This window comes from Lutjanus erythropterus, chromosome 7, assembly GCF_056507025.1.
Source record: "Lutjanus erythropterus isolate fLutEry1 chromosome 7, fLutEry1.hap2, whole genome shotgun sequence".
NCBI classification, from domain to species: domain Eukaryota; kingdom Metazoa; phylum Chordata; class Actinopteri; order Lutjaniformes; family Lutjanidae; genus Lutjanus; species Lutjanus erythropterus.
Genome location: NC_139323.1, coordinates 14,259,773 through 14,275,736, shown reverse-complemented (window position 1 = coordinate 14,275,736; position 15,964 = coordinate 14,259,773). Strand labels below are relative to the sequence as shown.

The 15,964-nt window shown below is 37.0% G+C and overlaps 1 protein-coding gene across 2 annotated transcripts; it reads left to right on the top strand.

Moving 5' to 3' along the window:
* Window positions 1–1,823: 1,823 nt before the first annotated feature.
* LOC146323751 (uncharacterized) lies at window positions 1,824–10,414 on the top strand. Of its 2 annotated transcripts, XM_084722182.1 has the most exons (5): window positions 1,824–1,958; window positions 2,288–2,659; window positions 3,374–3,427; window positions 4,809–4,943; window positions 10,229–10,414. In XM_084722182.1, the coding sequence occupies exons 1-5, from the start codon at window positions 1,916–1,918 to the stop codon at window positions 10,378–10,380; spliced, it is 756 nt and encodes a 251-aa protein (XP_084578308.1). In that variant the 5' UTR covers window positions 1,824–1,915; the 3' UTR covers window positions 10,381–10,414. The 2 variants fall into 2 exon arrangements, with proteins under 2 accessions (XP_084578308.1, XP_084578309.1); XM_084722183.1 differs by lacking the exon at window positions 3,374–3,427.
* The last annotated feature ends 5,550 nt before the right edge of the window (window positions 10,415–15,964 follow it).

The window sequence follows — 15,964 nt, the reverse complement described above, 5'->3', positions numbered from 1 at the left end:
TTACATTATAATTGGCCTACAATTTGAGCAAGAAAAGGACATTTCTGAGGAAACTGCAGGAGTGAATGTTGAATAGCTGACACTAGACTGGATTGGTGCATGAACTAAATGCTCTGTATTATTAGTGAAATAATACAGAAAACGTATGAAAGCTGCTGAATATTTGGAGGTTTACTTAATAGCTGTTGAAGGTATGTGAAGAGTTGGAAATATGGGAAAGTGTCTTGTAAGTATGAATGGGACTAAAAAGTTTTATAAACGTATAATATATTAAAAAGGTGGAACACTGTAAGTTTTGAAAGGAGTTTCTGGCTTACACTACGTGATCTATAGTTACTTTGAAATCTTAATTACGTGTTGAGTACAACTGGAATGACTATCCAAACCTTTCATCAGAATTTTTGTTGCCGATAATGCTACCCAATCACAAATGGTAGTACTCCGAGTAGTTTTTGAGAAGAATAGTATAAAGTATTTTTAACAGTTAGTAGTTTACTTGTAGTTGAGTAATATTTCAGTAATGTAACAGTACAGAAAGCACAGATTTTAAGTAATCTTTCCACCCCTGGTGGTCTCTGGATGGTGGAGGGGTCACTTTGTTAATTTGTCTGTCTTTCTCATGTATTTGTTTTTGAAAAAAAGAGTATTTTACTTGAATAAAAATATCTTTTAAAAAGTATGTTTGGAAAACATAGCCTTGGAAACACATCTGTCTTTGTTCCCAAGCATAAAATGGGTCGGTAAGTAACAACAAGTGACACATAAAATTTCAGAACACGAGCAGATTCATCACGAGATCTCTGCAGGCCTGCCTTTTATTGTACCATTAGTGTAATATAAAGCATTTATTTCAGTTCAGTTTAAAGGTAGACGACATATACAGTATTTCACCCCCAGTATGCAAACTACTGTCCTATTAAACAAATGATTTGACATCATTTCTCAACATTACATTACAGGCAGGACCTACTTTCAGTCTCTTTGTGAAGATGAAGTTCTTAAGATTGAGGTTTCTGAAGTTATACACCCCCTGTGCACTTTAGATGACTCTACTTGAGGACTTTTTTTCATCACTGTTCACTCACATGAACAGGTGATACCAACACGTTTGTTGTCTAGTTATATCCTTTGAATTAAAGTAGAATAAGGACAAGTTTATGCTTGATATCAGACTAAATCGGTACTACAGAGATTCCAAAATGTGACAGATTCAGAGGTTATTGTGTTTTTTTTTTTGTTGTTTTTTTTAAATCTCTCATGATCTCTTATCTCTGCTCGCAGTCCTGCAATTGTATTGTAGGTTGTGGTTGAAGATTGAAGTAGTCATACTTAGTTATGTCTTCTCACAGGAAGTCAAGCAGTACTTTTCTAGTAAGACACTGTGGGGACGAGGTGAACTGTGTTTTAGCACCCTTGCACCAAAACCCACAAGAGTTTCATAAACCCCTTGTATCACTGTCTTGTGCCCTGGTTTTATGTGACAGCATGCAGGGTATTCAGCAAGTCGACACATGCATATTTATCTCTCTGAGGGCTTCGCTGTCTGCTATCAGTCTGCAGAAGCGTGTCTTCAGCAGGATGTACATTTTTAGTATTTTCAGCAGCAGCGTGTGACTTTTATGTCTTTACATTAAAAGCAAATGAAACAATAGTACTTTGATGTTTGGTCAGGGATCTCTCTTTGTGAAAGCCTACACCATTTTCCATTTTCACGTGTTGTTTATGCAGCCTCCACATCTCTGTAAAAGCAACTTATTCTCACAGTAAAGCGCAACAACAACAGCAAAAAAAAACAACTCCTCCTCCCACCCACACACACTCAGGTTTTTGCGTCTAGCTCTGTCATACATGCAGACAGGGAAGCAGCAGAGACAGGATGAGTCTGAGAAGAAGACCACCTCTTGCGTGATACACGATGAAAATGCGGCTGAAACGGGCGACTCTGGTGTTTCTCACAGGTAAGAGTCCTGACTTGATTTTCAACAGATCACACTAGTCAATACGCAACAAAAACTAAACCATAAAGATATAATATGAGGTTGAATAATAGAATAATGAATGAACACACTGGAAATTTCACCTGTAGAATGAAACACAATTAGTCTACTCATTAGCAATTTTTTCTCACTGGCAAATAAGTTAAGTGATTAAAGCATATATAACACTGAATTTTCCTTTATTATTATAATGCTTTTAATATTGCTATCTATCTATCTATCTATCTATCTATCTATCTATCTATCTATCTATCTATCTATCTATCTATCTATCTATCTATCTATTGTAGCTATAGCAGCCATGGTGACATCGGGTCAAGACCCTGTGATTCTGGATAACAAACAAAGAAGAGTGGAAGTTCCTTTTGGTTCCAATCTGGCTTTCAAATGTAATTTAATTATGGAGACATTGGAGAGATTTCGGGTATCCTGGTATGTCAACCACTCTGGATCTTCAATCAATGGGGCACACCAATTATGTCATGTAGACTTCAACAAATCCACATGGCTCTCAACCAACAAAACCCAGCCAGATGACACTTTGTCGAAATGCACTTTATCAAATGCAACAGACGAGAACAATGGATGGTACTTTTGTAAAGTTGTAGTGGAGATTCCCATGTACAAGACTATTTCAAGCAATGGAACACAAGTAATTATCAGTAAGTATCATTTGTAACTCATAACGCTGGTATCACTTCACTTTAAATCCCCTTATTTGGCATTTATAAGCAGCATATAAACATTTAATAAGCCTAAATAGTTTATAACAAACCATAATGTAGTTATTTTTAAATGTTTATTAATGCAAGGGTTCCCAAACGTTTTCATGTCAAGAACATGAAATGCACATTAGAACACCACAGAGGGCTGAGAGGATTTTGTCTCAATAGAACCTATCATGAGTAAATAATTTTTGGGTTTGAAGATTAAAAAGTTTTCATAGTCAATGACAATGACTGACCAAACTGGGATTACAACAAATTATAATCAACCAAAACGGCAAATCTTTTTCTTTCCTTCTTCCTCCAACCCGTTAGTTTCTGGACCCCAGTTTGAAAACTACTGCATTAATATACAGCAATTACCAACAATTATACTATTCTACTATGAAGACATATCTTATGTTAACCAGGGTGTTTTTCTATATCGTCATTATCTATGTATACACCAGCCCCCAGAATTTTAGTTATTAACAAATACATAAATAAGCACTTATGTTTATGAGCTGTTCATGAATACTAAATATGTGTACTTAAAGTAAAGTGTTGCCACAAGGCCTATTATGATGTGATGTAAAGAGGGACTCATAATGCTCATACTCTTGTACATAAATGAATGCTTCTTAAAGTATCGTTTTTTTTCCTTCATGACAGCGAAGAGCATGGAACATACAACGCACCCGCTACTCATAGTTACGACTAAACAAGGTGTGTGTGCATGTGTGTGTCCAAACGTTTGTGTGTACATGTTGTCTGTGTGTCCTAGTTTAGCTTTATTGTGGGAGTCCACTCTACTAGTGGGGACCAACCAGCTTTGTGGGGACCAAAATGTGAGGTTGGGCATGTTGTGCCAGAAGGATTAAAATATCATAACATCTATTGTGAATAGCTGCTAAGATTATCATCAAAATGTAGAAATTGACAAACACATTTTATGAAGATATTTTCTATCACAACTTCTGCCCACAGCTGTAGTTGCATTCTCTATCATGTGGTTTAAAGTGGCCGAATGACATCAATCAATCAATCAATCCGCTATTTTTGATAGCCTAAGAAGTGCAATAGACAAATCAAAACACATCCATAATTCTCTTACATATTTTACAAAAATGAACAGGATTTTTTTTATAACTAAAAAGAGGCTTTAAAGCGTACATAAGTGATCTGAACAGAATATTTTCACAAATTCATATATTTATCATATTAGCTATAATTAAAACATGCTTAACTTTTGGATTTGGTACAAGCTGTTTGTAATTTGGGACTGTCCTAAAATTTTCAGGACTACTGGTCACCGTAATGCCACCATCCACTTGAGCTGTAATAATTTTTAATTTATAGTTAAAAATAGTTATAGTTATTTGTGTGGATGGCCCTTTCGCCTTCTTTTCAGCACATTTCAGACTAAAAACCAGTTAAGTCATGATGGCTTATTCAATCGGGGACAAAACGCTGCATACCCAATTGGGAAAAGGCTGAATTTTGAGTCAGTGGGTAAGGATTAAGGTTAGGCAAGTAGTGGTTATGGGTAAGGTTAGGGTAAGTTTCCAAGAAATTAATGTAGTATATGTAATTTCCCCAGAAGTTACCTAATTCTGTGTGCCATTTTGTGTGTGTGTGTGTGTGTGTGTGTGTGTGTGTGTGTGTGTGTGTGTGTGCGTGCGTGCGTACATACCAGTATCTAGTTCTTATGATGAGTAACACAGTGTGTATTTTAAGGAGGCAGCACCATGTGAGCTGTTATTCTGGTGGTATTGAGAGTCAATCTCCTGCTGACATCTCAGAGGTGTTTATTTTTAATTGTTCAACTGTTATTTCGTGAGGTGTGAACTTCTATACAGATGGGCATTGTGTTGAAAAGGATATGATCACACATCACACTTTATTATGTTAGCTTTATTCTTGTGCACTGGCCAATGTGTTGCCTGAGGAGACGTTTTGCACAGTAAGTCAAACTTTATGGACTTGGAATTAAGTGACTGTGACTTGTTTAGCAAATGGATTATTGTGCGCACACATTGGCCAACTTATAGACACTCTGATGAATTGGTATGTGTTCACATCTCAAAATAAAGTTTTTCTCTTACAGCAACGGTGTCTCCCACAGTTGACAACCAGCCCATCAACTGGTGGCTGTGGATCCCGTTGGCGGTGTCTGGTGTCGCCCTGATCGTCCTGATGCTCATGTACATCTTGCTGAAAAGAAGATGCCACAGTAGCAGAGGTACAGTGCCAGTCTTTCTTTGCACTTTGAGGGTTGAGATAATCATCTAGACACTAATGACACAACAACAAAAACATCATCTAGAGATTGTAGATAAGTTCTGCATCTACCTACTGTAGACAAGAGAAGCCGCAGGCCTGGGATGAAAGCTTATCTGAGAAAAAGAGGGCAAGAAACAAACTCCAGAAAACTTCACAAGACCCAGTCAGTTCAAACATGCTCTGTTAAAGATTTGCAATTAACAGAAGAGATAAGGGACAGACAGTTTTTTTTCATGCATCTCTATGTCTGTGTGGCAGAAAAAAAGAAAGAGAGGAAGCAAGCAGGTAGTTTGAATAAGCAAGTGGTGGTTTGTGTGGTTAAACAGCACAATGTATAGACCTGTAGTGTCATGGGCTTTAATAGAAGAGAAAGAAAGAAAAAGAAAAAAAAAATTCTAGAACAGACCACAGATCCGGTTGGTTAAAAGTTGACTGACCAATTCTGAGAAAAAATATCACGTGTCCATAGAAATACCATAAATAAAGCGAAGTAAAAATCCACCCACACAGCACCATCCACCACCGTCACTTCTCTACCAGTCATAAAGACAATTTTACTTGAGAATTACCTTGCGGTTGCAGTCAATGTTTCACATACCAAATATATTTAGATATATATTTTTACTAAACAGAAGCTTTATTACAGAGAGATGTTTCTTCTTTTTTTGAAGCCCTTACAACCACAATTTTTTTTGAGTTCTATCAAAAGTTTGTGGGAAATTCTCACATATTTCACTACAATTTCACAGCTGAAACTATTCCAGTCCAGTCAGCAGTGTAGGTTTCATTTCAATGATTGTGTAGATTTACTTCCTTGTAGTAGGTTTTGTGATTTAGTTAGTAAATCTACAAGGTAGATTTACTAACTGTTATACAACACAGGGTTGTATAATAAGATTAATCCCTTCCCCTTTTTGCTACTTACAAAAAACAGTGTTAAGACTTTAAACAGTACAGTGGCTCAAAACAAGTCTTTTCAAATTGCCTACGCACGATTTCGAAAACGATGAAACCTCAGATCTTTTGCAAAATGAAACTCCTTATTCAAAACTGTACATTAATTCATAAAAACCCAACTTTGTCACCATATGGCACACACACGCTTCATATGATCTGATTCTGTTTCAACCAGCTAGACACTGCTGTACTCAATCTAAAACATGTTTAATATTTCTACTTTTTTTTATTGAATAGTCTGGGTTTTTGTAGAGATTTTGTTAGGCCAGTGGCTCTCAGTCTTTTGTTTGTTTTGTTTGTCCCCCACCCGACTCCGACCTCACAATTTTTTTTAATATTCAGTTTTTTTACAAACAGTAATCGGGGGTGGAACTGCTAAAAAAAGGACTCAAAATATTAATTTTAGTGAAAGAAAATTTAGAAGGATAGACTCTGCAGACTTTTATTTAAAACATATTTAAATATTTTACATTACATTTACAATATTTTATTTTACATTATTTAAAACAGTCCTGCACGCTGATGAAAATAATTATTTCACTCCACAATCTAAAAAGTCAAGACAACTATGTATTTTTAAAGTTTGCATTTTGCGCTGAACATATTCTAAACAGCACACAAACACAGCAACAACATGTGTGGAGACAAAAAAGAAAGATTTAGAGAAGAGCTGTTTTCTCACCCGTGCTTCAAACAGCAGATCTGCTGAGGTTGGGCTGAACTCTGTGTCCGGTCTCTGTCAGTGTCAACGCAAAGTTTACAACATAGTTAACCAGTGTTGCTCAATTCACATCCTCCACATGTGTTGAAGACAGATACGCTTACCTGTTGCCTTTTTTTTTTTTAAAGTTCTCATGCCTGACTGGTGAGTTTACAGTCAAGCACCTGACTGTCGGCTTTGTTTGATCCTTTGTTTGAATTGTGTGGTATTTTTAAAGGCAGTGCTTTGAAAGAGCAAAGAAGTGACATCATGTTAGATTTCTGTGTCTAATGTAGAGAAGTGTGTTTAATGATTTGACAAACACCGTGTTTAGTGTTTTGCAAAAAGTGTGGGGCTGAGAAAGTGCTTATAATCATGCAGATCTGGGCTGAGGTTTTGCTCTTTGAGTTTTCAGATTTTGCTGAGCGTTTTTATTTTATTTTATTTTATTTTATTTTATTAGTTTGCATGCAAGCAAGCGTAAAAAACTGTAAATAAAAATAAAATACATATGCACCAATTTATACTTACATACACACACACACATATATATGCACTAATTTGTGCCTTCTCTGCATCAATTCTAAAAAAAATTGAAAATTCAGGTGACAATCCAAAATATAATAGAATATAATGCAGTAAGGCTCTAAGGTAAGCAGTTAATCAAAATAAAAGTCCTATGCTACTTTCATGTTTTAACTGGGGGAAGACAAATTCACATGTCCTCCGACCCCTCCAGAAATTGACAGCGATGAGTCCAGTAATTGTTTGACAGACAGCAACAATTTTAAAATTTAGGTTCCTTGTAACAGGTTGTCTAGTTTTATGTGCAATAATTCCATCAGACATCACGGCGGGCAGCACGCCTGTCATGCAGAGGGAAAGATGTGGTGGCAGCAAGAAGGCCTGTGTGCGGCGGTTTGGTAACAGTAAAAGTAGGACAGAGAGTACATGGCACCTACATCAGAGTTTTTTGTGTATCGTAAGCACAATGATCTGATTTTTTTCTGTCATTTATTTTGTGTATTTAACATTACTGTTACTGGAAGACGCGCACAGACAGTGAGATGCCTGCATTATGTCGACTTTTTGTTGAAACAGATATTTGTTTGATGGATTTTCAGCTGGCTATGTAGGATATTTAACAAAACTATCTGGGTTGTTGTACGTATTGTCTCATTGTCTCAGCGAGAACTTATTTATAGAAATGTCAGTGGACTTGCACATCGACCCACTTCCTTTGAAAATGTGACAGTCTTAGTTATAAAGAGAAATTACATTTTGAGGGCACTGATGCAGTTGTTGATTAATTAATTTAGCTTTGAAGCGTGTGACAAACATGTTGAGTAAGTGACAGCTTTTTGTAGGACAGATTAAGTTGTGCTGCAGAGCATAAACTGATGTTTGTCATATTTGTGAACACAGAAAATGTGCCGGAGCAATGATGAAGAAAAGAGGGTGCTGGGTTTCCTGTAAGGTCAGGAAGGTCTTTTTTAAATTCTAATAAGTTAAAAGATTAGTCATCATTCAAAATCAGCATTAACCACAGTGATATCTGATAAATTATCTGATGTTTTAATTTGTTTTCATTTTCGTTGTTTATTTGACAAATTCTTTTTATTATCAGGACGCTCAGGAAATGCGTGTGTACATTTCCTGACTGACTTTTAATTAAAAAGGTAGCTTCATCCATAACTGACAGCATTTATTAAATTCATAAATACTATATGTGAGTCATTTAAGAAATTCTGTTTATCTTCCAAGTCAAGTCAGTTTTATTTGTAATTACCAAGTCATAACAGAAGTTACAGGCACTTTTCTCACAGAGCAGGTCTAGACCATACTCTGTATTTACTATATTTATTTACAGAGACCCAGTGATTCCCACCATGAGCAGGCACTTGATGACACTGGCAAGGAAAAGCTTCCTTTTTACAGGCAGAAGCCTCAAGTAGAAGGATGAATGACCATCTGCCTCGACCGGCTAGACTGAGATAGACAGAGAGAGGGCAGGAGGAGAGACAACATGCAGCAGTACAATGCAACAATAGCGGCAATAATATAAGTAATAATAATTAGTTAGTTAGTTTGTCTATGATGGATAGGCCAAACCTGATGTAACCATGCATTTTCTGTTGTGTGTTTTTTATAAATAAGTTGATATGGGCAATTTGTGCCAAATTGAATTCTTCATTATTTTAGTATTTCAGGTGTAACAACAGTAGATAATTCACTCCAAGGTGCCACAGCAGTGCCAAATGATAAAAAAAAAAAAATCAAATTAATAACCAGACATTACAAGGTATTTAATGCGAGTCAAAAGGCCACCCTTCTTTATAATAACAAGGTATTTTATCACTAGGGCTCAGTGGGAAATAAATAGCTTTCTTTCCATTGAACAACACTGTATTGCAAAATCTGCAGGGGTGGAAGTTGCTAATTACAAATACTCAAATCACTGTAATTAAATTTTGGAGGGTACTTGTACTTTTAAGAGTAGGCCTATATTTTAAAGTCTGCACTTTTATTTGTACTTAAGTTTGCATTAGCAGTAGGTGATCTATTTATTTACTTTAAAATCAATATAGAGGATACATTAGTATCAATGTATATGTTTACTGATATGCACCAATATGAAAACTTTATTTACAGAACATAAAATACAGTGAATAATGCTTGGAGTGATTTAGATTTGGCATATTTAGCGCATTTATGAGGAGAAGAGGAGCTCCCTGCCCGGTGTAAAGAAGCTGAGACGCTGCTTCTTGTTTTACAACCTGCCCCTAATTGACAGGCAGTACTAAAATATTCAGAGACTGAACAGTGCTGATGTCTATTGAGCTTTTTAAAAATAATTATTCTTTTCTCAGTGTACCGTTTTACAATTGGTTGGCATATGTACGCTATGTAAAAAAAATATATGTTAAAAGTACATTAAGTATATAATACTTTATAATAAAGCCTTTTTAGTGTGTTTGCATTGTCATATTGGTACACAATCCACATAGAAAAGGTCTATTTTATTCTAACTCAAACAATCACAATATCTGCAACCATATCAACCGTGATAATCAAAACCTTTCATCTGCATTTTTGTAGCCTATAAGATTATTTGATCCCAAGCAAGCCAATGAAAATCAGGACATACAAAGAAAAAAACAAAACAAACAAACAAAAAAAAAACTTTAGCCTGAAGATTTGGAGAAAAAGGAACCCCACTGCCTTGAATGCCTATTGATATAATTGCATTCAACAGCAACAGTTAAAAAATAACTACTTTTTGAGAAGAATACTTTTAGATAAACATTTTAACACCAGCTTTCTTGAAATTGAGTAATATTTTAGTAATGTAGCTGTACTTGTACAGATTTTTTTTTTTTTAACTCTTTCCACCACTGAAAATGTTACAGCTATATCTATATAATCTTTTATCATTGGGAGATTTGTCCAAGAAAAATCTGAATGTGTAAAATAGACAAACAAAAGACATTTTTGAGTCTGTTCTGCAGTTTGTTAATAAAATTAACTTAATTGAGGGTTTTCAGCCTAACAACTGAAATTCAATCTAGTTTTACTTTTTGTTGCAGGTGATGACCCCATATATGCAAACACTCATCCCAAACAGCCCTCACCTCGGCCTGGGACGTCGGTGGACAAGCTGAAGGTCCCTTCATCTCAAAACCAGCGGAACCCGAGTCCCGGCAGGACATACGAGCTGGGCAAACAGAGACACAGATAGACCCCCTCCTCATATATATACTGTAGTGTATCCACAGCCCGTGGCTGTACGGGTACTTGTTGTTTTCCCACTGTAACCAACGCACAGAGACGTGAGGCGTAATTCAAACAAACCTTATGGACGAACTGACCACCAACCAATCACTGTCCACCTCATACATCTGGCGGAGTGATATCAACTGCTGTGAATGTTTAATTAATTTTAATTCTCATGTTTTTCATTTTAGTTTTATATGCTTTTTGGCTTTTACCTTAAACTTAAAAAGTGTATCTTATTGTGTTTTTCCTTTCAGTATCTACTGTAAAATAGCTCCTTTCAGCCAGTAGATGGCAGAGAGGAGACGCGCTCATTTCAATGTGTCTATCAATAGTTATTTTTTTTTCTTTTCTCATTTGTATTTCAACACCTGATAATATTTGAATGTGTTGGCAACAGAAGCCTTTGTATACGCAAAAAGTGGAAAATTGCTATTTCCAGTATAATGATGGGACTGAAATGTTAATGGCTTTTTAATCAACTCTGTGCTTATTTTTAGAGTTTGTAATATAAATAAAAATCAGGATACCTTTTAAATGCTTTATTGAACAACACAATTACAAACAAGATACGTCGACCATTTTATAAAAACCTGGGCATTTGTTGAGTAGGAGAAAATATGCATATAAAACAAAAGAGACATGAAGGACACCCATGTAATTAAATTGCCAAAAGTAGATGTATGAATTCAGTTAAATAAATTATAAATAATATGACATAAATAATACAATAAATAAAGTTAAAGGATAAATTATAGAAAATGAACTTCAGTATGAACAGAAGCTTATACATTCAGGGTCTTTTATTTTGAAAGATTGCGCACATTTAGCAGTTCTTCTGTGGATTTTAACGATTAACTTTTTTGCTTTAGTTTGTAATAATCTGAGTATTAGCAGGTTGATATTGATCGTCAGTTTTATATAATTTTATACTAAATGTAATTTTGCATTTCCACCACACTTCAAAACCAAACAAAGAAGAGGAAAGGTGGTTCAACCCGAGGTAACATTAATATTGTTTTGTGGTCACGGAGCTGATTGGTTGCCAAGTGTTTTTTTTTTTTTGAAGAAAGGTAGGCTACAATCAAAAGTCACATGACCAGGCGCTGCCTACCGCTGAGAGCCGCTGCCAGATAATCGCTCCCTGCCTGCAGGAATGAGATGAACGTTACAGGTGGAGCAGGCTCAGAGAGGGTCGAGCCGGATCGAGGAGCAGGACGAACAGCGGCAGTCTCAGCGGCGTCTGACGTGGATCCTGACAGATAAACTCCTGAAGGTGAGCGCCGAGCAGGACCCGAGCCGCGGTCGAGACTTCTCGGCTTGTTTGCGCGCAGCTCGGTCCCACTAGAGGCTTCTCGTTTTTTTTTTCCACGCAGGGAGCTCCGGGGCTGGTTGTTGGGGGGGGGGGGGGGGGGGGATCGGATTGGGCAACCTGTGGGGTTGAAAGGTGCCCATGCAGTAACTACTCTGTCTTATCTAAGATTATAGGATATCCTAATCTAATAATAGCAGCTGAGAGCTAGACTAAGCAGTAGTAGGATATGGGTTTAGGCTGCCCAACAAACACTTAACACAGCAGAGAGAGTGGCAGCGGAGGAAACTTGTGTGCAGACTCTCTGCTGCAGCCTCGGGACAAGTGTTAAAGCAGCGGATATGTGCTTCACTGCTGTGCTGAAAATGCTTTGAGCTGCATTTGTTTTTATTAAGCTTAAGTACACCGATTTTGACAACGGAACACCAATGACTATTTACCTTAAAATGGACAAATCTCATAGTAGGGGAGAGTGGGGCATCTTATCCCACCTTAAGCTTTCACTTTAAATATCTCAATCTCAGTACATCACAGTCACTCATTTTACATATCAAATTGAATAATAAATTAGTGTGCACAAATGTATAATCTTTAGATTTTTTTTTTTAATTCCTCAGTTATAAATGATTCAGTACAGAATGTGCTTTTTGTGACAAGTCGTCCCACTGGGTGAGTTGTCACACTACGTGGGATAAAAGATCACATTATATTTTTCAGCAAGTATAAAGAGAGGCTCTCCACGTTCATGTTTGCTTGGAAAAATAGGATTTATTTAGACAGGTGTTTTGCATAATTTCCAGTTTTACCTGCCTCACTGCTCTTGCCATTATGTCGGGTGGTGTGCTGCATTCGTTGGTCTTTCGTTCACAGTTTCAAGCCATTATAACAGGCTTCCTTTTTCTTTCTTTCATTGTTTTTTCCTCCTTTCAATATATCCATATTCCTACGAACATATGTTATCATAATATATATATTTATTATTAAAGGGTTATTAAGCACCCCCACTATTTTTCTGCAATTTTGTGGCCAATTTAATTACTACTGCTAATACTGTGGGAAGCAGTAACATACTATTGTTTATGTATTGCAAATCAACTGCCAACAGTTAGCTGCTAAGAAAGTCAGTGTGTGCAGCTGGACATTACATACTGGGGCAAATTGTCACATGTGATGTGTACTATTGCTTGCTATGCCACAAGCTCTATAGCTTTAGTAGAGGACTTTGATTCAGGTATCAAAATACACCTTTTATCTCTTCTATTAATATTTATTGAATGTACCTTCTTATCAAAGGTTTATTACAGAAGTAATCCAGTTTAGTTTTTTTGCGTTTATGGTTGAAAAATATGAAAATTGTTCTCACTGAGATTATAGTAGCATAAGCTGTATGTTCAGAGCAAAATTACTTTAGAATAGTGAGTTGCATGTGCAGCTGTTAAACGACTTCAGCCAACGCCCTCTGATGTCGGAGTTAAAAAGTGTGACAGCTTTCCCACATAACAAGATGCCCCACTCTCCCCCAGTGTGACAACTTACCCATGTAACAAGATGCCCCACTCTCCCCCAAGGAAAGAAACCATGTAGAAATAGCCTGCTGTCATTGTGCGTGCCATTTTGGAATAATTTACATTTTCTGTACATACACAGAGCTAAAAGTCTATACAGCTACATCAATAATTCACAAACAGAATATATAAATGTGCCTATATTTGCATTTTGTCTGCAGTTCAGCTGGACTTATAGGGGTTAATGTGATATTAAGGGGTGTGCAGCAGCAGTTTTACAGATGGTGAGAGTTTTAGCACATGATATGAGTGTCTGGCTGAGTGAGCAGAGGATATACTAAGTGCTGTCAGTGCACTTGCTCAGGGGATTGCCCAATTTTAGCTGTCATACTGCAGCTCAGTGGGGTCACAGGGTGTCACACAACCACACGACAAATAATACACGGGTGCTCTGTGGTCAGAGCTGGAAATCATGCACGTTTCCTTTTGTGATTTATTATATGTGCACCGATATTTGACCTCCCGTTATTTGTAGGTCAATGAGCAGTCATCAAATGCTTTCAAAAGTGAAATAAAAGCTGCTACTTTCTGTTGGTTTACAACCAGCCAGAGGTGCAAGAAGTATTTAGATATCATACTGTGTAAAAAAGTCCCTTACTTAAGTAGAAGTATTCAAATATTATCAGCAAATTTACAGTGCTCATTGTGCAAAAATATGCCCATGTCAGTGTTTCACTATTAAAATCAATGTTTTTTGGATGAATATTGCTGCTGCATTTCATTTTACTGCTGTTGATGTTTAAGGTTGGACTAATTGTAACCACTTTATATACACAGTTGATCAGAGAAATCCAAATTCAAAATCACCACATTTGGAAATGAATGGTTTTCAGTGGACAGGGTGTATGGTAAGGTGTGAAAATGTGTAATTTGAAAAGTAAGTAAAGCTGCCGATGTCAGACAAATGTATTGGAATAAAAAGTGCAATATATTCCTCTCTGAGATGTAGTGGTGTAGAAGTACAAATTGCATAAAATGGAATGTAATATTCAAACGCAGAGAAATTTGTAATTTATTCAAGGTAATGGTGCATTTCCTAGCTAGCTGCCGTAAATTTGGGGAAAATGGGGAATACATCGGATATGTCTGAGAGCGAAGAAGTTGTACTTAAGTATTACCTCATCCATGAGCATGATTTCTACCCGAGTCATGTCAGATAGATTTGCATCAGCTATGGTGGTTGTTTAAAAGTGAAGATAACAGTTCCCATGATCCCACGGTGCCTCTTGACATAATCAAACCACGTGTCTTTTATTATTGTTTTAATGTGAGAGAGCATTGTGCGTTTAACTACAGTGCTTGATTAAATGTACTTGTTTATTCACAATCCACCACTGAAAACCGCAACAATGAAGGCACCAGCTGCGGCTGTGCACGCTGTGCCATCTTTCACAGGTAACAGACAGGTCAAACACAGTCTGTCACTGATGCACATGTTGAATATGTGGTGTGTTTTTGCTGTTGATGAACACATCTGGTCGGATGTTTGTCAGTGTAACAGGCTGGAGGACGATCTGATTCACTCGGTCACTTGTCTTTAGTAAACTGGGCCTGTAGCCTAGCTGATTTGTCTCTTAAAGTAAATAAAACGTAAAGTGTCTTTTAGACTTTTGATAACATCAGTCTGGAGCACCGCAGTGGGAAAGAAGCACTTGCATGGTTGTATACGGCATCTGATAGGCTGACATGATATTCTTAAGATTGTGTAGGCAGTTATTTGATTTGATCTCATGCAGCAGGAGGCCTGATTCTCTGTGGAGAGAACAATCTAGTAAACACTCAGTTTTTCATATTTCTCTACTGATCCAGAGCTTTTTACTTTTGATAGCTGAATCTGGCACTTAAATGATTGTCTTGCCATTCTTCTACCAGTAAATGCAATTCATTGTGTAGACTAAAGCTGAAGTGATATGTCAATATATAAGAAAATAATGCATACCAAAATGATTATTACAGCCCTGGTATTGACTCTATAAAGTTAAATAAAATGACAGGTAAATCAGTTTTCTTGGTTTTGATTTGAAATGTAAATTGAAGTGCACACACCAGATTTTGTTTTCTTGGGTGTTCCCGTGTGTCAGTGAACTTGTCACACAACACCAGCAGAGCAGGCTGAGATGTTCGGGTGTTCACATTTTCCTTTTGTGCCCCGGCTCCTGCTGAGACTTGCCTGGGTGTACGCATGTGTGTCTCGTTTCTCAGCATGTGCGTTGATGCGTGCATTTACATTCAGCCAGGCTTGTCTCATCAATGACAAGTAATTTGTCAGAGCAGGAGCAATGATTTCATTAGACAGGTTGCTGCATTTTAAGTTTGTAGTCTTTATTCACGTTAAATGCTTTGACTGTTCCATTATCGTAATGATATATGTGATAACAGGCTTGGAAACTGTACACACAGCATGTTTCTGAAGTATTGTTTTCAGCTAATTACAACTCTCCTGCACATCAAAACAAAAGGTGGCAAGCCACTGTCATTATGATAAAAGAATGGGTTGTTTTAGCCATCTGAGCTTGCAAAAATATAACCCGCTGCTGAACTGGGGTGTGTTTTCCAGCGAGTGTTGCACAACAGAGTCTGTCACACACAAGGAGTGTCAAAGGTGAACACCCTCCCACAACCGGTTTCCTGTTCAGGCCCCTGTGATGGAACTGTGTATCACAGCCAGCTCA